Source organism: Python bivittatus, unplaced genomic scaffold, assembly GCF_059951505.1.
Source record: "Python bivittatus isolate LINGU-HERP-01145 unplaced genomic scaffold, Pbiv_v1 ctg000850_np1212, whole genome shotgun sequence".
NCBI lineage: Eukaryota > Metazoa > Chordata > Lepidosauria > Squamata > Pythonidae > Python > Python bivittatus.
This window is the reverse complement of record NW_028277112.1, coordinates 57,234,775-57,261,232: the sequence shown is the minus strand read 5'-3', so window position 1 is coordinate 57,261,232 and position 26,458 is coordinate 57,234,775. Positions and strand designations below refer to the sequence as shown.

Below are 26,458 nucleotides of genomic sequence, written 5' to 3'. Positions count from 1 at the left end.
TTCCATAGATAACCATGGCTACTACTCAAGTTCTCATGGGTTCCGCAGAGACCGCAGTTTGAAAACTCTGCTCTAAATCATACTTTATCAGTTGCATGTTCTAGAGAAAGGGATGAGGAGGATAGAAATACTACTCAAACCTTTAAAAGTCCCTGACTCTGTTAACATTTCTTTTTTGAAGTGTGACTCTCCATCTAAACAAGAAAAAAAAAAAGGCTTTACCCACTAGAAAAAGAAAATCATGCAGGAATGAAATGTATGAAATCATACAGCAACCAGGCTACTATCTCCTTTCTGGCTGCCAGTTGAGAGTACAGTAACTACTCGCTTGTAAAGTCAACTGATCTCCTTATCAGGACAGCCACTTGGACAGGATGACCGCTATCGAAAAATAGTTCAGGACTGAAAGATCAAGATGTGTTTTTTTGTTTAAACCCTTAGCTGGGCTCGGTGGGGAATTTACATAACAGCAACTAATTTTGTATCTGCAACTTTCTTTCAGAGATCTTTGTCCTTATTTTTCCAGCAGATCAATTCTGGTGAGAGGTGAATTTCCAATAGTCTCTGCTCCAATAATCTCACTTTAGAAACGGTATTGATGGACTCCTCAAAAGTCTTTGAATCTAAAAAGCCTGGCAAATCGACCCTACTAAAAAAAGACAAGGCCAATTCCTACCGTACTACTGTATCTGCTTTCCACTTCCACCATGAGCAGTGCGGACACGGGTCCACCGTCCTGTATCTTCAGTACCGCAAACTACACAGCAAACGCTTTTATTGTACATGCACGTGTAGCAAACAAACATTACGCGCCTTCGTGGTTCAAGAAAGAAGGCCGTAAAATGGAGGCGGAAGAGTGACTGCGAGGGGTACTTGGGTGGCGATGGGAAGCAATTCAGATGACGGGAGGCTCAGGGCGCAGACGGGCGCTGCTGCCCGACGGAGAAGGCAGGAAGGGTCGAGCCAAACCCCTTCGCACCCGGCGAGGCTGGGCGCTTCCTTCCTGCGACCCGCAAGGGCGGCGGGAGGAAGGGAGCGATGACTGGCGCTGAGGGAGGAGGCCGCGGAGCGCGAGCGCGCCTGGGCTAAACTCCTCTGCCGCGCCAGGGCCTCTCTGGGCTGAGGCGAACTGAGGCTGCGGGAGACATGAACCCGGGGCCCGCTGGAGCGACGCAGGCCCGCCCGCGTCCCCGGTTCCCGCTGCTGCTCCTGTGGGCGCTGCTGCTTCTCCCCCGCTATTCGGAGGAAGAGAAGAAACGGGGTAAGTGTCCGTCGCGGGAGGCCCCAGGCTGAACCCAGCCTTTCGGCTCGGCCTAGCGCTTAACCCGGGGCAGCGCTCCGGCCCCGCGATCTTGGCTTGCGAAGCAGCCGGGGCCGGATTTGGCGGAGGGTTAGGCGGTTAATTACAGGCGGAGCCAGGGTGGATTTCGGCAAAACGCTGACGGCTTCTCTCTGCCTCCCTCCTTCCCCCGCTGCTCTTTGAAACGTCTTGCCGGACGGAGAGCCCCGGAGAACTCGAAAGCTTGGACGGTTAAGGGTAATAGAAGTATTACGCGGTTAACGATTGCGGATTTTTTTCCCCCCGAAAGTCAACATAGCGCAGAAAGGCTGAGGCAAGTAATCTCAAGATGGCAAAACGCAAAGCAGGGCTCCAGCGAGTCCCTACAGCAACATGATAAAGCAGCCGACATGTTGCCCTCCAGATGTTTTGCGGATGCCAGTCATCTGCTCGCTCCTTTGCTGTTCCGCTGTGAATAGTGCTGAGAGAGTATCTCTGGTCATGTGTAGAATGCACGTGGACAGATGGCTTTAGCATGCATCACGTGTCTGTTGTTTTGGAGGGGAAACACATCTGGGTGGGATATGATAAATACAGCCCAGCACTTTAAGAATGAATTCTGCTTTTTCATAAGGTTTTCCACCTTATTCATTCTATTTTTTCCCCTGACTTTCAAGCGTCCTTATGTTCAGTGATGTAAAACCACTGTTAAAAAAATGTAATAGTCACTTAAGCTGTGTCTAGCTTTTGACAAGGCTGGCGCTAATCTTGACAGAAAGAAACACCAAATATGAGCAACAGCAAACTAGGTGGAGGGAGAGATGTTTGTGTGCCACTGGGCTTGCCCAACACCTCCAAAATGAGGATGTTGTCCTGTAACAAGTGTTGCATGCTATTTTCTACATGCTAAAAAGTAGGTGGAAGCCATCCAGCCCTTCATGCCAAGTTGCAAAATTTTCTTCTAGATATGTTACGCAAGCCTTCCCCAATCTGGAAGACTTATACAGGGAGTTTCCAACAGGCCCAGCCAGCTTACCTAGCAGTGAAGGATACTGGGAGTTGCAGTTCAATAATACCCAGAGGATGCCAAAATTCCCTTTCTCCCTTGTTTCTTCAGATGATTCTAATGATTCCTCCTGTGCACACATTTTAAGCTTGTAGTATTTCCCAATCTTAGCAATTTCGGAATATGTAGATTTCAACTCCCAGAATTCTCAGCAACAGATATGCTGGATGGGGAATTCTGGGAGTTGGTCCACATACCTGGAAATTGCCAAGGCTGTGTAACACTGGTGTAGATCATGCTTCTTCCAAATGTGTTGCACTACAACTCAGTATTGATAGCCAGTTAATCCATTGGTGTGCTGACTGTAGATTGTAAGGATCATAATTCAGTGCATTGAATTGTTGCAAATTGTCACTAGCATGACATGATTTATTCTCACAAAAACCATGTGAGATAACATAGTTTGAGACAAAGCAACTGGCCCATGAGGGATTGAACCTAGTTCTCCCCAGTCCTAATCTGACAATGTCCCTTGTGTGTCAGTACAGACTACTAATTACATATTGAGCACCAAGTACATTTCTCTTATTTATTTACTAGATTTAAATCGTGCCTTTCATTCAGGAACCCTAGGCAGTCTACAGAACACTCAAAATTCTAATAATTTAAAACATTTTATTTTAATGCATTTTGAAATGTATACATGATTTTCTCTTCTTTGCTACTCTTTCAGAGTTCACCCTGCTTTTCAGGTACAGTCAGTTAATTACTGTGTCCAGAGGTCTATCATGTATGATCATCAAGATGGAGAGCTCTGGTATTTTCTTTATGCCATTGTACTATTGTTACATTTTGTGACTGCAAACCTCAGAACAAAATTTCTTGCCGGTAAACTCTGAGCAGAACTTGTTTGTCCTACTTCTGTGTAGGCCTTCTGGAAGCAAAGAGGATTAATGTTCTTTTGCAGACACTCTTTACATTATGGCAACGTCCAGAACCTTATGCACAAAATGTGCAGTTAGAGTCAAATGAGACATTAAAAAAAATAACTTTATTAGGATTTTAAACAAGAAAGATGAAAACCAACAGAAACTAATATTTAGAATAAAGAAAGAAGTAAAGAAAGACAAAGACAAAATTGCAGAAAAAAATAAAATATAAAGAAGTAACTTCTGACTTTCTTTTACAGCAGTTATAAGTATACATGTAAATTAACCTCTTACTCTAGGGTTATAGCATAACTTTCATTTTTTCTATAATCTATTGTTTTTTTTCTAATAATCAAAACCATATATCAAACGTTCATTTTTTTCTGCTTCACACAAAAAGTCTTTAAGGGGTTTCCAATCAGTGTTAAACTTAGTTAATGTCTTTTCTCTGATCAAAAATGTCAATTTTGCCATCTCGGCAAGTTCCATCATCATTCCTCCATTGTGGGTCATGTCAAAGAGGATTAATGTTCTTTTGCAAATACTCTTTACGTTATGGCAACTTCCAGAACTTTATGCTCAGTAAGTGCAGTTAGAGTCAAATGAGACATTTTTGAGCTTTTTCTAATACAAACAATGTTAGAAGGATGGAAGGGGATATGATCAGGACTACAGAAGGTCAGGAGGGAGAGTTAAACCTTTCCTCCCTTGCTGGTGTCCTAAAGAAAAGAGCTTTTCTGAAGCTGCGGGATGCATTGGGACTGGAGGAAAGCTTCTCTTTGTGTCAAAGAGCCCTACAGATCAGTAGAATAATTTTAGGATAGTATGTTTGCCTCAAATTTACTCAGTTGGATGCCTGGCAGCATCATAAGTATAGAAGTTAGCACAACAGCTCACCTGGATGCCCTCCTTTTGGACAAGTTGTCCATAAGCCTCTGTTGCTTAGAGTCTACTTTAGACTCCCTTAAAAAATACTAATGTTGTGGCAATTTCCCAGGTCTTTGTGAGAGTGGGTCCACCCAGACATGTCAGTTGAAGAGAATGCTGATGTTGTTATGTCTGTCAGTCAATCAAATCTTTATTACCATCATAGACCAGCATAGGTCTTTTGTGATCCTATACCCTGTGGATTCAGATATTTATGAGCTGTTGGGTCCAGAATTCAATATAAGTCCAATGTTTCTTGTGCTTAGTTGTCTAGATTATAAGGACATGCTGGGAGAATAAAAGCACTATAAATGCTAGCTGTCCAGTGCAAAGGTTTTCAAACTTTTTCAGTCCACAGAACCTGTAAGTTAAAAAAAAACAAAAAACCCTGGAACCCATGATCGAGAAGCAAATTTCTAGTGATAGAAAATTAGCTGTGTTCGACTGAATGGTTTTTTGTTTTGTTTTGGTTTTTTTTGCTCTTAAGCTTTCACAGAATCCCAAGGTTCTGTGGCACAGTTTGAAAAACATGGCCTAAATTAAACAGATTATCTCCCCATCTTAAATTACTTTTTTTTTTTTTTTAACAGAAAACACCAGAGATGTACTTCTTGATGTTTGTGCCACTTGCCACGCAAATGCCACATGCGTACAAAAAGATGGCAAAGACACCTGTGAATGCAATTATGGATTTATTGGAAATGGGAGGACTTTCTGTCATGGTAGGTGAATATTTACAAACTGTATCCAACTTTGGCAGTTCTACAGCAATATGCTTTCAATTACATTGAAAATGTAAGTCAAATCATGCAGGCATAGACAGCTGTTTTGCAACCAGGGACCACAATACTGCAATTTTGGCCTCCCAGGGATGACCATAGGCATGGCCAGCATCACCATGCGGTGTGGGGCTAATAGGCAAAAAGCATGCTTTAAACCTTTAGCTTAATGTACCCACTTTGTTATGTAAACTCCCAGCAAACAGTAAGAATGAGCCCAACCTGAAACTGGAGGTGGTCATTGTTGTTGTTTAAAAGTTGGAATTGATCCTTTAAGCCTCTTCACCCATTTTCCCTTAACTCCCCCTCCCATACCTTCCTAAGCCAAAAACAAGGGCTGATTTTTTTTTTTTTTTGTCCAGGCACTGAGGACTGCAAGGGTAATTTGCTTTCCAGCTCTGATGGCTAGAGTTTTTCTAGCCTGAGCTAGTTATATTGGAGATAACATGTCCTTTTTCAAGACATTTGCTCTACCACTCAACTATAAATCTTTGGGAGGCTAGGAGGTAATGATGTGATCCTCTGCCTTACAGGGCTGATTTTATATCTGACAAGTTAAGTGTCTGGCTGCACTACAGCCTAGGCCCTTTCCAAAGAGCTGGTTGGTTGCATCCTAGGAGGGCTTTGCAAATCCTTCAGAAGAAGCATCTTATAGTGTGCACAGGTCCTAACAAAACACCTCTCTTTGACTCATCAAAGCAGCCACATTTTCTAAGTTTGCATGACTGCTTCAGAAGCTGCTCCCATGGATCTCTGTGTGCCTATTCATGCACACTCACTTGGCTTTCCTTTTTTTCCCTGTAGATCAGAGGCTGTGCATGGATATGCAAGCAGAGACAGCTAGGAACAGCTTCTCAAGCTGCCATGTGAACTTGGGAAGAAAGTGGCTACTTTAACAATTTGAAGAGAGGTGCTTTGTTTGCACTTCCTTGTGTCACACTGTGAAGCTCTTTTGAACATTTCACACAACAGCACCAAATGGTTTCTAAAATAATAATAATTTATTAAACGTGTATGCTGTCCAACTCTAATCAATTCTGGGCAGTTCACAATTGAAGAAATTACAATAATATCAATAAAACATAAAAGATAAAGGTAGAAGGCAAAAGATGGCAAGTGCAACAGACAGGTAGAACTAAGGGAAGGGTCTCACTGGCCCTCACCAAAGGCCTGGGGCTTTGGTAGGGTTTTGATGATCTCCAGGTCTGGTCCAGGACTTCAACACTGCTCTTCTCAGCAATTGTTCATAAAATATTGCTTCACCATATTCCCAACCTTAAGATAATTTTTGTTGAACAAATTGCATGGTAATCATTCCTGGCATGCAGCTTTCAGTTCTTTTGTTTCAGTTCTTTTACTTCACTATGCCATCACTGCCTGAAAGAGCCTCTTCGTTAGTTAATACAGACAAGTTAATACAATATGGATTTAAAAATAAGTTGTAAGTCAGGCTTTTGATGTGGCAAAATTTCTGAACCATTCTGTCATGCTTTGTGGTCAGGATCTTAAAGAGGCTGAAAGAGTCTCTGTAAAGTCAGTGAATGGGGCTTATTGCTGGTGCTGATGATACCCTCATGCACACATATACATAGAGACACTCTTTTATTCGCACCAGTCTGAGAAGTAAGTTAGACTGAGATGATGAGTTGTCCAAGATCACTTAGTTTACTAACCCAGAAGGGATTAGAATAGACATACCTTATCTGAACTGCAAGAGCCAAGTGATCCCAAGATGGCAACAAAGAGATGTAGAAAATGTATTGTCGAAGGCTCACCCTGGGCACAGAGAGAACTGCTCCTGTCTGTGCTCCTGCACTCTGAAGATGCCGGTCAGAGTGCTGGTGAAACGTGCTGGTGAAACGTTAGGAAACAAAACTTCCAGAACACGGCCACACAGCCCGGAAGACCCACACCAGCCATCAGATGTAGAAAACTCTATCTCCTTGCTGCCATCTAGTGGTCACTCAGAGCTTTGCAGCCAAGGCAACATATTTCCCCTGTCAAACACAATTGCCTTGTTCTTTGATATACCGTGCATTCAGAAAGTATTCAGACCCCCTTCACTTTTTCCAATTTTGTTATGTTGCAGCCTGATGCTACAATCGTTCAAATTCATTTTTGTACTCATTAATCTACACTCAGTACCCCATAATGACAAAGTGAAAACAGAATTTTAGAAATGTTTGTAAATTTATTAAAAAGGAAAAACTCAAATATCACATTGGCATAAGTATTCAGACCCTTTACTTGGTACTTTGTTGAAGCACCTTTGGCAGCAATTACAGCTTCGAGTCTTTTTCGGTATGACGCAATAAACTTTGCACACCTGGATTGGGGAATTGTCGGCCATTCTTTGCAAATCCTCTCAAGCTCAGTCAGGTTGGATGGGGACCGTCGGTGGACAGCCATTTTCAGGTCTCTCCAGAGATGTTCAATAGGGTTCAAGTCAGGCTCTGGCTGGGCCACTCTAGGACATTCACAGGGTTGTCCCTAAGCCATTCCTGTGTTGTCTTGGCTGCGTGCTTAGGACTGTCGTCATGTTGGAAGGTGAACCTTCGGCCCAGTCTGAGGTCCTGAGCACTCTGGAACAGGTTTTCATTGAGGAGATCTCTGTACTTTGCTCCATTCAGCTTTCCCTGACCAGTCTCCCAGTCCCTGCTGCTGAAAAACACCCCCACAGCATGATGCTGCTGCCACCACCATGCTTCACTGTTGGGATGGTATTGGGCAGGTGATGAGGGATGCCTGGTTTTTTCCAGACATAACATTTAGAATTGAGGCCAAATAATTCAATCTTGGTTTCATCAGACCAGAGAATCTTGTTCCTCACAGTCTGAGAGTCCTTCAGGTGCTTTTTTGCAAACTCCAAGCAGGCTTTCATGTGTTTTGCACTGAGGAGAGGCTTCCATCTAGCCACTCTGCCATAAAGCCCAGATCAGTGGAGGGCTGCAGTGATGGTTGTCCTTCTGGAACTTTGTCCCATCTCCACACAGGATCTCTGGAGCTCAGTCAGAGTGACCATCGGGTTCTTGGTCACCTCTCTTACTATGGCTCTTCTCCCCCAGTTGCTCAGTTTGGCTGGGCAACCAGCTCTTGGAAGGGTCCTGGTTATGCCAAACTTTTTCTGTTTGAGAATGATGGAGGCCACTGTGCTCTTGGAAACCTTCAGTGCAGCAGAAATTTTTGTAGCCTTCTCCAGATCTGTCCCTTGCAATAATCCTGTCTCTGAGGTCTGCAGGCAGTTCCTTTGACCTCATGGCTTTTGCTCTGATACAATTTGCATTGTCAGCTGTGAGGCCTTCTGTAGAGAGGTGTGTGCCTTTCCAAATCATGTCCAATCAATTTAATTTACCACAGGTGGACTCCAGTCAAGGTGTAGAAACAGCTCAGCAGTGATCAAGAGAAATGGGAGGCACCTGAGCTAAATTTCAAGTGTTGTTGCAAAGAATCTGAATACTTACACTAATGTGATATTTCAGTTTTTCCTTTTTAATAAATTTACAGACATTTCTAAAATTCTGTTTTCACTTTGTCTTTATGGGGTACTGAGTGTAGATTAATGAGAAAAAAATGAATTTGAATGATTGTAGTATCAGGCTGCAACATAACAAAATTGAAAAAAGTGAAGGGGGTCTGAATACTTTCCGAATGCACTGTATTTATTTTATTTGTATCATAAACCTGTCTAACCTATGTGCACGTGTAAAAGGGCTGAGGTTTGTATCACAACAGAACTTCTGCCATCTTTTTTGACACTTCCCCCTGTAGCTGTGTTTGAAACAAACAGATCTTTTTAAAAGATGTTCATCAGTTACCAATCTTGACCTTGGGTATCCAGTTGTCCCAACCCATGTTTCCATACATTTGCTTCACCTAACAATAATTTTTCCCTGGATCATATTCATTAAGAATGTTCCACAATTTTCCCCCAAACTCATATATGAGTCTTCCATTCATCAACCTGTGGATACTTACCTACAACAACCCAGATGATGCTAGTTTATAATATCTAACATACTTGTTAGCCCTTTCGTTCATAATTAAGCTTAAACTTTCACTTCCCTGAACGTGTTCGTCAATTCCACTTCAGAAAATCAGACTACCTTTATTCAGATCTATTAAAAAAACCCTTTTTCAGTTAGTTTTGCAGTTTCACAATATACATATTTTTTTTATTTGTTAATTCATGTTAATTATAACAAAATGCTGTTACCTGCTTCCCTCCAACTGAGGTGTATATGCAGTATACTGACAGACACTCAGGATATTTTCATCCTTTATTATGGTGGTAGAACATAATATTATTTGTATTCTTTGTTAATTTGATTAATCTCTGTCATGTATTTTAAATGCATTATCAGATAAAAACGAATGTCTTTCTGGCATTTGCGGAGAGCATGCTTCATGCCATAACACACAAGGAGGCTATTACTGTGTTTGCCATGTAGGCTTCCAGGCTTCCAATAAACACAAAATATTTATTCCTAATGATGGCACAAAATGTATAGGTAAGTACCCCAACAATAAATCATTAATGTTTTTCTGTTTTAATTTCATTTAAAGAGAACTTGTTACAGTCAGTTTTAGTTTTCAGCTGTGGACTGTTTTCACTTCATTGTGTATACTTTAAACTTTCTGAGCATGATGCATTTGTGTCTCATTCTCTTAAAATCTCATATAATTAATTGATTATACAGTGAATGCAGTGCAAGTTAAATTTACATCTGCAATATTTAATGGTACCAGTAAAATAGATTGGTATTGTATAGTATTGTTATCGTATGGATCATCCTTATGACACAATACTTAGGTCTGCTAAAATTAGTATATTACTTGTTTATTCTTTGGATTTGTCAGAATAAACCAGTCCAAGTATGTTCATCTCTTTTCCCATTATCAGTTCATCTTCTTTCTGTTCTTAAGGTTTGTATACCACATGTGGTATTAACATCATATTTCTTATATTTACTAATTATCAGTTACTTGAACATATCAGGTTAGAGTATATTGATTTAAAACAGCAGAAAATGCTGTTTCTTAAAAAAATCAATTTAATTTTTAATTTAACTTTTCTTATACTGTATTACCAAGAAAACAGTAATTTAAACACATGGCCACGTTTCTCAAAATAACTCCCAGTCTGCCACAGATTTGAACCCTGTTGGGGAGATAACTGTTCATATGGGTAATAAGTAGAAAAATGGGAGGGAAAGCCATTCCCTTCAAAGTTGCTTTTCTCCTTAAGCAGGTGGGATTCTCTGGTTCTTCTGGTTTAGTACACTTGGGGGCATTCCAAGGATTTGATTCTGAGGAAAATGAGACTTGGGGCTTTATATTTCCTCTCAAGGAACACTTCCCTCTCCAGGTCATAGATCTGGGGAAATCAAAGGATTTGGGGGAGAAGCGTCTTGAACTTTTTCTTCCCTTTCACTTTGCTGCAGTTGTGGATTGTGGACCTCCACCTTCTATCCCAAACACTCTTTCAGTTCCTGCAGATAAAACCACTTATGGAAACCAAGTTCTTTATACTTGTCAGCCTAATTACGTCCTTGAAAGTGGAAACTCAACTGCAGTTTGCAATACCAGAGGACAATGGGAAGGTGCAGATGTGGTATGCAAAGGTAAAGAAAACATTTGAGAACTCTACTGATAAATGTAGTTATTCCAGTGAGAGTGGTCATTTGTCAGCATATTTGAAAAAAAAATGGCTTCCTTAAATTTCATAGAAATCAAAGCCAAATTCATGCAATTCCAAGATCCTCTGTATTGTGCCTGCCCAGGAAAATCATACCATGCTCCCCAAGTCCCCTAGATTTTTAAAAAAAGTTTACCTATTATTATTAGATTTTTATCCCACCTTTTTTATAAATAACTCAAGGCAGCAAACAAACTTTGTACTTCTTCCTCCTCCTGTTTTATCCATAACAACAACCCTGTGAGGTGGGTTAGGCTGAGAGAGAGAGACTGGCCCACAGTCACCCAGCCGGCTTTCAGCCCTCAGGCGGGACTAGAACTCGCAGTCTCCTGCTTTCTAAGCCAGCACCTTAACCACTACACCAAACCGGCTCTCAATTCTCAATTCTTCCTATTAATCTATAGTAGGAGTAGACATTATAAACAAAACATGCATTCACACCAGAAAGACAGCACTTTTTCAGTGGACGTTTTAAGATATTGCACTAATCTCAGCGTGTTGCTGTTGTTCAGTTGTCTGCTGCCTAGGCTAGCCTAAAAATACAATGGGAAGGAGAGATGATTTCTCAAAGCGTTCTTGTTAGAGAAGCAGAATGATTTGGTAGTTGACTTTTAGATGAGTGCTGGCCGTTAAACAGCATCTCTCCGCGATGGAACAGTAGCACAAGCTGCGGTACAGACTTTCACCTTCCCACATAGGACAGGAACCTACCCCATTGGCAGGGTTGAAATAGGGTCACTGTGCTGGCTCTGCAGGGCAGAGAAAGTATTTTATGTGATCGCTCCTTTTCCTTCTTCTCCCAGCATTGGACCCTTGAGGCGATCACCTCACTCTGCCTAATGATAGCATCAGTTCTATCTATTGTATTTATTTTTAAAAACAACTTTTACTGTGTTATTTTTAAATTAATTTTCATAAATGCCTTACAGTTTACTCTTTTGCGCTGACTTACTGATCCAGGCTTGTTTGTTTATATACTGTTTTTATATTGCACTTCAATTATATTCTCATGGTGGTTTTCACTAAGTAAAAAAATTTAATGTATATGAAAAATAGCTAAGCCTATAAAGCACAAAAGCTGCATAAAATAGTTAATAGGATTAAAACTGTATCTAGAAAGCTTAAGGGGAAAAAAGGTCTTTGCTCACCCTGAAGGGATATTAAAATGGCTGTTTTGATTTTTTTGAAAAATGGAATGCAGATGAAAAAAATAAGTAAATATGCCTACAGCATACCTTCTACAGGGATATTGTTGTTACACAACTATACTGTGGCCTTTTTGAAACTTGTTTTTACTGAAAGACCCAGGATGTTGTCAACTCCTAATCTCTGCAAAATGGCAACCTCGATTTTTGTTTTGTTAAGTGTTTTTCGGTTTACCGAGGATTAGTTCCTTTCCCAAATACATACTCCGTACGAACTTTATTACAGGATGTTAGCAAAACAGGAACTTGAAATGTAAGAAGTAATGGCAAAAAACTTTATTGTCATATGAACATGTCTTTTGATCTGATTTGTTGCTTTAGGCAAAATAGTTGTTTTATTCCATGTTTTATGTGCAGTTCAGTTAAAATTTAGATGCTACCTTTGTTTTGATAGATAATAGTTCACAATATTAACTTTTAACAATAGTTAACGGCTTATTGATCCAGTCAATATGACAAATTGTCAGGCTGTTGAGCAGCTGCTTGAACTGAAAGTGATTCTTTTCCAAACGTAATTCTTATAGAGTTCTCTTTAGCAAGACTTATTCAGACGAAAGGAATAGGGATATAAGAATTCCAGCAAGTGAACTAATTTTCAGTGTGGAACCAGTTTCTTTCAGTGTACATTAGGGCAAAGACGTTTTGCATTTCTTTCTCACGACCTTATTGTGAACTGAAGGCGTGGTGGCTCTCTTTCTCGATAACAGGGAACTCTGCAGCTGGCTGTTTACTTAATAGTCACTTGAATGCCTATCAGTCTGAGAACCAATTCTTATACAAGCTGTGGTTAAGCAAAGCAGAAGTGAATTTTCCAAATTCCTAATTATAGCTATATTAGAAGAGAGAAGAGTAATAGAACATGCAAGAGCCTATGGGTATTTCATATCATGATATCTGAATATTGCTAGTGCTAAGCTACTTCCAAAATATTTCATGTAGCTTTCTGAAACCCTTTATACTATTTTTATTGAAGTAATGGGTATAACAGCACAACTGAGCTCTTGGAGTCAAATCTCCTTTTTCAGAAATCTTCTGGGTCTTCACATCCTAGTCCTGCTTGCAGCCCTTGGTTACTAGGTAGTTCACACTGCCACTACTTCTATTCTACGGTGTGCCTATCCTGGCACCCTCCCTCTAAACCTGTTGTGTGAGAGAGCTCTCATTTTCGGTGCTGCCTTTTTTGGTAACTAAAAGGTAAAAATGGAAAAAATGAAAGAATTCCTGCAGTGTAACCTCCTATCCTTTTTGCGTGTAACTAGAGGCTTCAGCCCTTCCTTCTCCCCCAACCCCAACCCTGCCCATTTTGGAGAGTGACTAAGCTCACAAGGGATAAATAAAATCAGAGCTTATTAAAGAAAACGGATAGGATGCTGTTCATACAGCTCTTAATTTAAAAGCAGATTACAAAAATACATGTCATATTCCAGGCAGACAAGATGGTATAACGAGAGGGTTAGAAGAGACACAACTTCTAGATTATATTTCAGCTCACAAAATGATAATGGATAAAACAATCATCTTGTTCACAGCCTGAGGTAGGAATAAAAACAAAAGCTGAATTTACTTAAAATTCCCTATTTCTATAAGAAATAAGCAGAAGAGACAATAAGGGCCAATGAGCAACACACAAAGTGATAACATTTTAATGCAATTTTCTGCCTAGACTTGTTTATCTGAAGCAAAATTCTGCTTGTTTCCATGTACTTCAGTCAAAATCTCAGAAAAACTGTGCAGTTCTGTCTTTTTCCTAGTCCTGGTATCCAACTTCTTACTCCATGCTCTGCTCTGCTTCTGCCTCAAGTTTTAAAATGATCAGTGAAGCTTCCAGGTGAGATTCTGTGGCAGACTAGATGTCTCTGAAGTAGCAGAGAAGCGCAGCAAAGTGAACATCGGCCAGCAATGATTTCTGGCCAACAAAAGTTTTTACAGATAAAGAAGAGAATGAGAAATTGTCCACCTGCACCCCGGACAGCTGCTCCTTGGGAGGAGACTGCAGGATGGAAGTCTTGCAGTTTTCTTGTGAGTAGAGCAGCTGGGGGCCATGGGAGAAACATCTCACTCACGCATGCAATACACAGTCTTTTAAAGGACACTAAGTTCGACCAATCCTCACTTTCTTAATCACTTTGTGATATAATCTACAGTTGAAAAGAGATCTTTTAAAACAGCGGGATAAAGAAAACTTCTTGGTGAGTCAGCTTTCCTTCCAAATTACAGAAAGTAAAATACAGAGGAAAATAATACTTTTAAAAGACTTTAAAACAACAGCAAAGAACTTAATCAAGATGTTAACTAAGAAGGTTATAAACGGATAAAAGGGAGAATATTAATTTGAAAGATAAAGATTTTGGCAAAAGTGCTTTTGGCATTCTATGGAATTAATTAAATAAACAGATCAGACTTTCCTGGGAATATTGACTGTCTGACATCAAAGGGAAAAGATAATTGGTGCGATTTACAGGACCAGGAGATAAATGTAACAACAAGGAGGTGGACTGTGTCATTAAAACTACAGAAAGACAGAATGGACTAAACCCTTAATGGTATAAAGAAAGTGAATGAGGGGGAAAAAAAGAGAAGCCTGCTTTTTACCTTTAGCTTTGTAATTGATTTACTTCTACTTTTGGATTATTAATAAAAAAAAAAAATGGTGACTACCAGAAAAGCTGCAAAGCAGCGTAAAGGAAGAAGAGGTTCGTTAGAGCAACTGACAGAAAAAGGAATCACTCCAGAAATATTACAAAAATTGTTTGAAGAGAAGGGAAAGCATCGGGATCTGTCAAATCTGTTAAAAGTGAGCTGATTGCATTTGAAGAGAGAATGGAAAAAAGGTTTGCAAAGATGAAAGAAGAGATGAAAGAAGAAGTTACAAAAAAATTTGAAGAATCTATAGGGCATCTTACAGGAGAAGTTAAATTAATGACAAAGTGGAATTTTTAGGAGTAAAACAGAAATAATAAACAGAGATGGAAAGGGACTTAGACAATCTGGTGTTACTGGAATTGAGAGAAAAATAATTCTGCTTAAGACTTAGAGCAGTTCCAGAAGATCCTGAAGAAGACACTAGAGAAAAGGTTGTGAACAATCTAACAAACTTTCTGGAATTGGATGAAGATGATATGGAGGCAGGAATTGATAATGTTTATTGAATTAATATGCAATTTGCAAAATTAAGAAATGGACCAAGGGATATTCTTGTGCCGTTTGTCAGAAAGAAGACCAGAGATCAGGTTTTGCAGCATTATTTTACTACCAGACTGAAGATTAACAATGCAGATGTGATTATACTTAAAGAAATTTCAATTAGAATACTGCACAAAGAGTATTTCTTTCTGACAGCTTGAGACTGCTGTATGTCTTTTAGGAGTACCTGTGAAGTAGACAATCATGCTTAGACTTGACACTGAATACATTATTCAGAGAATATGCCAATAGAGGAACATATATACATGTGTGGTAGATACTGTCCCTCCATTACTGGATCTACTTTACCTCGCAGTTTTTATGGACAACTGGCTTCTTCAAAAGGCCTCTGGACAATACATTAACACTCTGTTTGTCTTCCCTTAAATATACTTAAAGTTATACTGCTGTAACGCAAGGCATCTGGACCATCTGTCCTGCTCCTCCACCTTTGTAGTTGTGACAAGTCCTTTACAAATTGTCCAGGAACTCTCACTCTCCCTATATTCTGGAAACCTCTACCTTTCTACAGGAGCTCTGGGAGTGTTGGATTGGTTGTAGTAGAAGACATTCAGCAGTTCAGCCTCTCCCTTTCTAACTGATAAACATGCTGTTTATTCTGTCTTCAGTCTTTTAAATTCCGGCTTCATTTCTTCTCTCTTTCCCAATTCAATTTTTTAAGATCTCCAATTCCAATTTTTAAATGTTTTCTTCCATACGTTCTTTTAAGTTCTATCTGGGTTTGAATTTCTAAGTTCTGGAATTCAAACAGGTCAGTGGTTCCCATTGACTGCATGACAGTCTCAGTCTCACATCTTGTCCTTTGAGACGTCTCCTGCTGGCTGAACAGGCAAAGATGTCCAGCATGGAGAAGAGCTTATTCCACTGAACTCAGAAGCTAGAAATAAAAGTAACTTCTGTGTGTGCACTTCTCTTTACTATCTCTGTTAAAAAGAATTTTTAAAAAGAGAATGTATGTATTAAAAAAAAAAAGTGATACAACAGTGGCCCAAAGTCACAGTTGAGGGTTCTGATAAATGATATATTGGAAATTATATCAATTGGAATCATCTTTTTTTTTTGAAAATTGAAAATGATATATTGGAAATTATATCAGTTGGAAAGCAGCTACTGCCTTTTCTTAAATGAACACAATGAGTAAACAAACATTTATATCCATTGGTATTTGTTTATCGGTAGCATGGATAATGCTGGTGAAATACCTCCCTTTAGCATTCTCTATAACCCAGATCTTCCTGAGCAGTTTTGGGAAGCAAGAGGTGGAAAAAAGAAGTCCCACTGCACCAGCAGAGGTCTATTTATGTGTCATTAATGATGTAAATCAATGTAACATGTAGCTACTTATTAAACTATTTAATGTATGTTCAACTTTCAACACTCATCTTTTTTGTTTGTTTGTTTCCTGTTCCTTTAGAAATAGACTGTGGAAAACCACCATGGATACCAAATACAGACATTATCTGGGATAACAGCACAACTTTAGGGAGCACAATATACTATAAATGCAAAGATGGATTTCAGTCTTTTGGAGAACCTAATTTTTCACAATGTAAAATATCTCGCAAATGGGAAAACATTACTTTTGAATGCAAGGGTAAATATACTGTCTATAACTTTCATTCAAATACTCCTTATGAGTGAATAAAATCAAATATCAGCTCCAAGTCCAGGACCATACTAGATAACCTGTGACCTGTGGGTCATCATTTCAGAGATATTTCCTTACCTAAACAGAATGACCAAGGGCAAAAAAGCAGTGCGAGTGTGAGCGACTTGCAACTTGCTGCTGGCTTCCCCATTGACTTTGCTTGTGGGAAGCTGGCAGAGGGCGTCTGAAATCTTCCTTCCCTCCCTCCCTCTCCACATATAGCATAGGCTTGCACCGTTTGGCCTCTCACAACCTTCAGGAGAGCCCCTGTGAAGCTGCCACCTCCTCAGCTGACCAGTGAAACTGCCTCCCACTTTGCTGGAGGAAGGTGGAAGAAAGGGAGCTGGCAGACCATGAGGAAAACTGCACCCCCGCTCCCCATTCTGGCATGTCCACAAGGGCTCCCTCTCTTGAGGGAGGAAGAGAGCTCACCCCGTTGACCACCAGCATCCTCCAGCCAGCCCTACCTCACCAGCAGGCATCCAAGTCACTCCCTCATCCTTCCCTCCATGCCAATTGCCATTAAGAGATTTCAGATTTCTGCCTCATTTCCAAAGCAGCCAATCACCACTTGCCTGTCAGGCCTTGCTACCAGCCTGTTGGGCGCAGGGGACAGAGGAAGGTGGGACCTGGGCTGACCACAGCAGCACAGCAGTGCTGAAGCAGCCACAACTTTCCCAAATTTCAATCCCACAGGAGTAATGGGTCCTGGATTTTGGATGCATTCTGTAAGTTAGCCCGTTTGAGGTACCTTGCTTCAAAAATGGTTGCCCTATGACATACTGTTTTGCTCAGTTGCCCAGACATGAGGGTTTTAGTAGTATATAGATAGATCTTATCCCTGAACCTTTTCTTTAACCTCTGGAGTCCCTTCTTACCACAGCTGCCTAAAATTGGTGACATAATTTCCTGTCATTTTGAGGCAGGAATGTTGAAATACTGTAGCATATATCCTAAAATAGAGTTAATACTTTGAACATATAAAAACACCCTCCCCCTCAGTAGGAAAAAATAGAAAATTCATTCCCCAGCTAGATACTGATGTGACCTTGCCCACATCCTGTCCATTGTCATGGTACCAGAAGTTTGCTTCCAGCATCATAAATAAAATTCTCTTTCTGGAGAAAAAGTCTCATGACAATTGTCAAGTTGTTAATTCCTGATAACAGCGACCAGTACTAGTTTAGAATCAGAATGGTTATATGAAAAGTACATTTTGGGTAGATGACTTGTCCCATCCATTCTAATGGCTGATTCTTAGTTTCCATTTATTTTTGATTGTGGGCAGAGTCCCATTCAGATGTTCCTTATCCAGACAGCCATGTTCTCCTGCCAGTATTACTTTAATGATACAGGCTGTTGCAGCCATCTACACATTGAATATATGTGTTTGCAGCATGGAAACCTTCACATACAGTGGGGCAAAAAAGTATTTAGCCAGCCACCAGTTGTGCAAGTTCTCCCACTTAAAAAGATGAGAGAGGCCTGTAATTTTCATCATAGGTATACCTCAACTATGAGAGACAAAATGGGGGAAAAAATCCAGAAAATCATTTATTTATTTGCAAATCATGGTGGAAAATAAGTATTTGGTCACCTACAAACAACCAAGATGTCTGGCTCTCACAGACCTGTAACTACTTCTTTAAGAGGCTCCTCTGTCCTCCACTCATTACCTGTAGTAATGGCACCTGTTTGACCTTGTTATCAGTATAAAAGACACCTGTCCACAACCTCAAACAGTCACACTCCAAACTCCACTATGGCCAAGACCAAAGAGCTGTCGAAGGACACCAGAAACAAAATTGTAGACCTGCACCAGGCTGGGAAGACTGAATCTGCAATAGGCAAGCAGCTTGGTGTGAAGAAATCAACTGTGAGAGCAATAATTAGAAAATGGAAGACATACAAGACCACTGATAATCTCCCTTGATCTGGGGCTCCACACAAGATCTTACCCTGTGGGGTCAAAATGATCACAAGAACGGTGAGCAAAAATCCCAGAACCACACGGGAGGACCTAGTGAATGACCTGCAGAGAGCTGGGACCAAAGTAACAAAGGCTACCATCAGTAACACACTATGCCACCAGGGACTCAAATCCTGCAGTGCCAGATGTGTCCCCCTGCTTAAGCCAGTACATGTCCAGGCCCGTCTGAAGTTTGCTAGAGAGCATTTGGATGATCCAGAAGAGGATTGGGAGAATGTCATATGGTCAGATGAAACCAAAGTAGAATGTTTTGGTCTCAACTCAACTCGTTGTGTTTGGAGGAGAGAGAATGCTGAGTTGCATCCAAAGAACACCATATCTACTGTGAAGCATGGGGGTGGGAACATCATGCTTTGGGGCTGTTTTTCTGCAAAGGGACCAGGACGACTGATCCGTGTAAAGGAAAGAATGAATGGGGCCATGTATCGTGAGATTTTGAGTGAACACCTCCTTCCATCAGCAAGGGCATTGAAGATGAAACGTGGCTGGGTCTTTCAGCATGACAATGATCCCAAACACACCGCCTGGGCAATGAAGGAGTGGCTTCGTAAGAAGCATTTCAAGGTCCTGGAGTGGCCTAGCCAGTCTCCAGATCTCAACCCCATGGAAAACCTTTGGAGGGAGTTGAAAGTCCGTGTTGCCCAGCGACAGCCCAAAAACATCACTGCTCTAGAGGAGATCTGCATGGAAGAATGGGCCAAAGTACCAGCAACAGTGTGTGAAAACCTTGTGAAGACTTACAGAAAACGTTTGACCTCTGTCATTGCCAACAAAGGATATATAACAAAGTATTGAGATGAACTTTTGATACTGACCAAATACTTATTTTCCACCATGATTTGCAAATAAATTCTTTAAAAATCAGACAATGTGATTTTCTGGATTTTTTCCCCCATTTTGTCTCTCATAGTTGAGGTATACCTATGACGAAAATTACAGGCCTCTCTCATCTTTTTAAGTGGGAGAACTTGCACAATTGGTGGCTGACTAAATACTTTTTTGCCCCACTGTATACAACTGTTCATACATTGTGTTCTTCATCCCTTCACGTGAAAGCCAATGTGGCTTCAGTGCTGCAGACATTTATGCTAAATGTACGTATGTCACTGAAATAACACTGGTTGGGGAGAGTTTATTTGGAGTTCCTGAAGGCTCCAGATAATGAATGTCTAAATGAGGCTAATATTAGAGCCACCAGATCCGGGTTGTAAAATTCCAGACAATTGTGAACCTTTGAGTGATATTACTCATTTTACTTAAATTTGTTTTGATCCCACTTTATCCTTAAAAAACAATCCCAAAGTGGGAAGTTTATTCTTAGCCAAAGCTGCCTAGCATCCTCCAATTAGGAAATAAAAGGGAGTTTTACATTAGCAGTCTCCCCACTTCACCCTGCCTACCACAATTACTGGGATTTCAGGACAATAGAACACAGTCTAAAAATTGTATTTTTAAAGAATTCATTTAAAATAAAGGGATAAACCCTCATTGTGTAGTATTGCCAGGTGTATTTCTTAATCAAAATTCCTTCTCATCCCATTTAGAAATAACCTGTGGCCAGCCTCCTGTACTGTCTTTCTCAAACATGATATGGAATGGGACTTCTCAACTAGGAAGCACCGTAAAATACAACTGCATGAAAGGTTTCTATTCCACAGGCACAAAAAGTCATTCTGTTTGCACCAGAAACGGATCTTGGGAAATGTTGGATTTAAGATGTAAAAGTAAGTGCTTAATGGAATCCTCAGTGTGATTGTTGTAGAAGTTGTGTTAATATTTATTTTATTGTTGCATTTATAATGTTATAGTGGGAATATCACTGAAAACAGATTGAGAGCAATATTATAAATATTTCCTGATCTGATTCCTGAGCTGAAGAGATCTGTTTGAATTCCCCAGATGCAGTGCTTCCCCAAATAACTGAGCTACAATTTCAAATTTTCTAAGAGGTCTCCCACTTCTGTTTGTGAGAGAGAGTGAGCACTTGGCTGATCTTTTCTAGATTCAGAAGCTAAGCTGGGATCAGGCCTGGTTAGTACTTTGATGGAAAATCACCAGGGAATTCCAGGGTTTGGGAGGCCAGACTATGAAATAGAAAAGAAATCTTGGATTTTGCCAAGAAAAATGCATGGATGAGTCCATATAGTCATCAAGCATTGAGTTTGACTTGAGGACATCTTTATCTTTTCTTTCGAATATTCTCAGGGTGGTGAGTTGATGGGCTGTTTAGGAAAGGGAGGCCTATACAATCTCAAATTGACATGCATAATGAAATGGTAGCTAATCCAGACAATTCTATCAATAAAAAAGATTCTTGACAAACACAATAGAACTAGAGGTGAATATTTAGAACAGTCCTCCCCATAGTCTGATGCTATATATTGAATGATATATACCATAATCTTTGACAAGAATGGCTATCAGATTAGGCTATAATTAACTTTTTTTTAAAAAAAAACCCTATATAGCTAGCAGTTAATTATAGCATTGGGTGTAAACTTTTAAATAATGATATCCTAAGGACAGGGTTGTCCCTTAGTTCCTAGTTTTTACTGCTGAGATTGATTACAGTGTGATACAGATTGGACAACTAAGTCAAACTACAGCAAAATGAAGTCTATTATCTATGACCCATTTGCCATCCCAAATTTTTGATTTTGTCTCAACCAGTCATCCTTACTCCGTTTTTAGGACTGGTTTGAAAAGAAGGGTTGTGAAGTTTTTATGGTTCAGTTTTGAGGACTTGCATTTTAATAGAACAGTACTGGCATCCAGTGGCTTTTTTATTAACAGCATGGATATGGCAAATCTAGTAATGCAGATTGAAACTAAACTTGGCACAGAGACATAATGTGAAGTTAAGAAAATATTAGTCTTCTGGAGCTCCCGTGTCCTGCAAGAGCTTCATTTTCAATAATGCACAGAGCAAACCTTTTGGTTCAAGTTCATTGTGGGTGGGAAAAAGTGAAGCTTCCATTTTGTCATATACCTGAGATTATTGGAGCTTCTTTTTGATCCAAAAGAAATTGTTGAATTTGGTAACATGAATTGGATTAGTGATTTGGAAGGTAAGAATAAATTCTTTATTTATAAACTCGAGCAGAATGTGTTTTTAAATTATGTATTTAATACATGTTGCATTGAAATACTACTAATCGGTGTTATAAATTCATCTTTACTGAATTTTTGTTTAATCTGGTTTTTGATCCGTAGTAAAGTACACTTGAACTTTATATTCCTAGGTGTGGGAAATAATCTGAAGTGGTTTCCAAACTCTTGCAGCATCTAAGGCTTATTTCTTATGTGAGTGGTAAAGGGGAGAAGGAAAATGCTATGTGTTTATGCTTCCCTGTTTGGCTGTGGATACAGTTTTCCTGTCATCACATCTGTGGCATTTAAAATTAGATGGGGTGTAAAATATTTAGTTTTTATTTTAATATAAAAATATAGTATATAGTACATTCTCAAACTGAGATGTGAACCTGGCTTAAAAATTAACATGACAAAACATTTTTCTCTCTACTTTTGGTAAAGTATCAGCTTTTGGAGAAAGAAAAAAATAAAATTGGAATAGGTTCATTTGTTATGAATAATTAATACATTTTAAAAGTATAAGAAATTCAGCTCTTAGAAAACTTTGCCTCCCTCTTCCAGCACCTGGCCAACCCTGTGCAACTCTTGGGGCCAGAAGGGAGACCTCCTTAATGGACTCAGTGTGTACTCAACAAGAGCAGGACCCATAAGTGTGGTATCAGATCGATGACATTCGGGAAGACTCTCCTTTCCTCCCATTTCCTTTCTAGCAAATGGGTAGAACTGCTCTACAATGACATAATACTTCCCTCCTAGCTTGAGGGCAGACAAATTACAGCTGTGCTGTGACAGTCAGCTAGTTGGGCATTTTGGAATTTTTAAAACTACTCATCTCTGACTTTTGGTGAACTTGTGTTCTTGCAACATGTTGCTATGTTAGACCTCAAATTATTTGGGCTATTGCATCCCCTCCTATTTCCTCCCTTCTTCATAGAAATCCAGGGATATGTTCCTTGGGCTTTGTAACTGACCTACTACATGACAGGGGCCTAGATGCTAGTCATTTGACACTTCCAAACTTAAGAGGACAAGGGGAAGGAGAAAATAGGGAGGTCATTTCACTCTCTCTCTCTCTCTTTTTAAAGATGGCTCATTTCATTTTCTGTCACAGTTTCCAGAACCATGGTTTGCCTCATTATCTCACTTCTAAAAGGGGTCCACAATTCATGGTACATTTTCAGAAAGTTCTATTTGTTATTGGATGTAAAATTCCACTTGTTCTCTGCCATCATTGACAGTCAGATGGAAAAACAGAAATAACAAATACCATCTTGATGATTATGTAAACTACCAGCAAGAGAGTTGGCTTGATCATTTACCTATAGCTGAGTTCACTTATAATAATAGTTCATGCCTCGTCAGATATTACCATTTTACTGAATGCTTCCTGGCCCTTTATTTTGGAGGCATTTTTTCCCAGAATTTCAAGCCGTACAGTATCTCAAGGATCAACTGCATCATACCTAGATCTCCTACAAGTGATCTGTTGACCATCATCCCCACAAAGCCCTCTTCTCCACTGTTGGAGACCATGATTGGTTTTTTACCAGATTTCTCCCCTCCCCTCCCCTCGGACCATTCATTGTAATTATAGAGGTCAGTCCTGTCATCTTTTGCCTGCAGCTTCCAGGCATATTAAAAATGCATCCAGTTGTCCACCATTCCCTCCTGATCTCAGAGCACCCCTCTTTGTCCTTGCATAACCTCTGCCCCACTCTCTCTTCTTGATGTGTGTAGGATGAATTTGAAGTGGAGAAGTGGGGATCAATTGCTATTAGCCTTGATGGCAGTGCAACTGCCTCTGAAGGCCATCTGCTGGGAGACTAGTGGGCTTCCTCATGCAGTTGGTTGGCCACTGTGAGAACAGGCTGCTGGACTAGATGGGCCAGGGGTCCAATCCAGCAGGATAATGTTTATGTTCTTATATTCTTATTTTGGGCTCTTGGCACAGGAGGGACAGACTAATTTATCTGGTTGCTCAATTTTTGTGGCAGTCAACAGTGCAGTTACACACATTACATCTTCACCAATTCTATTTGCAATATCCTTACAAACTAAAGTTGCCAGATTAACTGCAGAGTTAGGCTGAGGGGAGTAGGACTTGTATAAGGAGAGACAAGCAGGCATTTCTACAACTGATGAAAGAGAGATGGAGACAGCCACACCTGAACATATGGGGGAGTTCTGAAAGAGGAGGAGTTCTTGACAAAGAAGCAGAATGGATGCCCTCCACCTGTCTAATATTGGAAGGAGGGAGGGATAGAGAGTGCTGAAATGAGGGAGATCTCATTGGCTTTGGCTGAAAAAGAAATGGAAATTCTCCATTGTTCTCAGGCAAGAAAAGGGAGGGATAGAGAGGATGGGGAAACAACTTGTCAGCTCCAGCCAAATATAATGGCCAGCCTGGATTCAGAAGAGTTGTAACTGGAAGAAGCTGCTTTGGACATGCTGGCCAAATGCCAGGAATTGCTGGAGGGCACTCCTCTAGAGGCCCCAGAAAAGCTGAGCAATCAGGCACCTGAACCTAATGGAGCCAGGAACCATGCAGGGCAGCTGGCAGAATCAGGTGATAGATAGGATTCAGGGCCTTCCCACAGCCCTACAGCATGGTGTGCAGAACATCAAGCAGTTCAAAGGCCCTTGATTGCCTGCACCTGCAGCAAGTACTATATAAGAACTATATCACCAGAAATCCTCCGTTGGAAACAACCATTCTGCTTACCAGAACACTGTCTCCTGAACCCGTTGCCTGTGAAAATTCTTGAAACCTAGCCTGCCCAGCATCCTGCATTTGGACTCGTGGACCATGACCGGACTGTGCTTTTGCTTCCCCCACTTGGACTCCGGCCATTTAGAATCCTTTGCAGGCAAGTTCTCTAGGGATTGGGACTTGCACACCCCCCGCTTGTCTTTGCTTGTAAATGCACAAGCCCAAAGTCTTGCAACTAAACTCCTTGGTGTGTGTTCATGGCTAACTTGGGGCAGCACATCAACAAAGAGATGGAATTAAAAAATGAGGCACAATGACCTACTGTATGGCTGTCTACAGCAAGAGAAGAAAGGGGAGAATCCTCTGACGCTTCCATATTCAAGAGGAAAAGGGGAAGGAGAAAATAGGGAGGAAGTGATACTAGGAATCAAGTTGAAAAGAGCCATTGGTTCCCAGGTCATGAGAACTACTCTGTCAACATACTACATCTGCAGATAACTGCCCGGCAGCCCTTTTTCAGGTAATCAGGTCCCTCCTGGGTAAAGAGGAGCTGGGAGAACTCCTACAAGGCCACTGGGAAGAATATTCATGACATCTGTTAGACAAAGTTGCTCAACTTTGAGCAAAGTTGGACTTGAGCTGGGCAGATTGAAGTGACTGAGGCACATCTGAGCCCTGTTAACTGGGAAGAATTCAAGCTGATTGGTCCTGAGTGGCTTTGATTGTTGTAAACTGCAGAAGGCAGTTCTCTTATATATGGCTTCATTCAAGTCAGCAACAAAGCAGCTGATTTAGCTGAGCTGTGTCTGGGAGTCTTCTGCTGAGTAAATCAGTTCCAGAATAAGGGGTCAGTGTCTGGATTTTCAGCTGTGCCTGAGGAAACCTAATACCAATCAGTTAATTTATAATTCTGCCTTCTGATTTAGACCTTTATTTTCTACTCCGCTTCCAGCTACATTGTTAGTCATTATGACTTTATATTAATATCTTATTGAGTTCAGCATGGCTCTTAATACTAGTATAGGGAACACAAGTGGAAAAGTGGGGTTATGCTCATATTTAACTTTTGAGCTTTTGATAGGCATCTGGTTGATGGTCATGGAAAAGCCTAATTAACAACAATAACAATAATAACAATACTGGACTAGATAAGGCTTTGAGAGCTCTTCTTACACTCTTACCATTTTAATTTACAACTGATTAGCAGTACATGATAAAAATAAATTAGCTTGATAAATGCCTTTTTCTTAAAAGTTTTGCTGGATAATGTGTATGTGATTGATTTTTTTTGTCTTCTTTTGTAGAAGTGCAAGACTTTGTTAATGTTACATGGAAAGACCCTTGTGTGTCATGGAAGAGACATTACGGAAGTGCTGGAGTAAATGAAACCTATCAAGTTCGTGAGACATTTGATGTCTTCTGTCTTTGAAAGATAAAATCATCTTTGTTACCTAGTACAGGCAGACTGTCTACTGTAGGTATGAGTGTATAAGCATTATTAAAATGCTGGTAATAAAGGCAAGTGATTTTTGAAATAAAGTTATTTGGATGGCTATAATTTCCTCTTGCTGGACAATGGACAGAATTGTTCTGGATTCATGGTAAAATTTCTGGAAACAATTGTACTTGTGTAGAACTGCTTCTTTATTACCCAGAAGGTTTTGGTAAAACAAAACCATTTTTAATGCAGATTTATTATCTTGGTCTAGTTTCTTGCTGTCTTCAGAGGTATAAGAATATATCTCACTATAAAACCCTTTAATGTTTTGCCAGTTTAATTGCCATGCCCTCCCAGAGGATTACCACTTTGACATGGTAAGAGGGTTCACTGACATGAGGGTAGCTCTAAGAGCAGCGTCAGCAGGCGTATGAGCTGACAGAGTTACCCTTGTTTATAGGATTAAAAGGGGAAGTATGAAGTAAATCCATAGTGGATTTTTGGGCGTATGATGCAAGGTGATGTTAGATGAGAAAATAGTGACTATGCTGGACA

The 26,458-nt window shown here is 40.3% G+C and overlaps 1 protein-coding gene across 5 annotated transcripts in view; it reads left to right on the top strand.

Moving 5' to 3' along the window:
* The first annotated feature begins 970 nt into the window (after positions 1 to 970).
* The window catches only part of SUSD1 (sushi domain containing 1), a 46,362-nt gene continuing 20,874 nt past the window's right edge, over positions 971 to 26,458 (top strand). For 4 of the 5 annotated variants that reach the window (XM_007427219.3, XM_025166050.2, XM_088129796.1 and 1 more), the window contains exons 1-7: positions 971 to 1,261; positions 4,732 to 4,863; positions 9,282 to 9,428; positions 10,362 to 10,541; positions 16,439 to 16,618; positions 20,207 to 20,386; positions 25,770 to 25,861. In XM_007427219.3, coding sequence (XP_007427281.1) covers positions 1,147 to 1,261; positions 4,732 to 4,863; positions 9,282 to 9,428; positions 10,362 to 10,541; positions 16,439 to 16,618; positions 20,207 to 20,386; positions 25,770 to 25,861 — 1,026 coding nt within the window. In that variant the 5' untranslated portion in view covers positions 971 to 1,146. Of the gene's footprint in view, positions 1,262 to 3,074; positions 3,103 to 4,731; positions 4,864 to 9,281; positions 9,429 to 10,361; positions 10,542 to 16,438; positions 16,619 to 20,206; positions 20,387 to 25,769; positions 25,862 to 26,458 lie in introns of those variants that run through there. The other variant, XM_088129794.1, reaches the window with a different exon arrangement.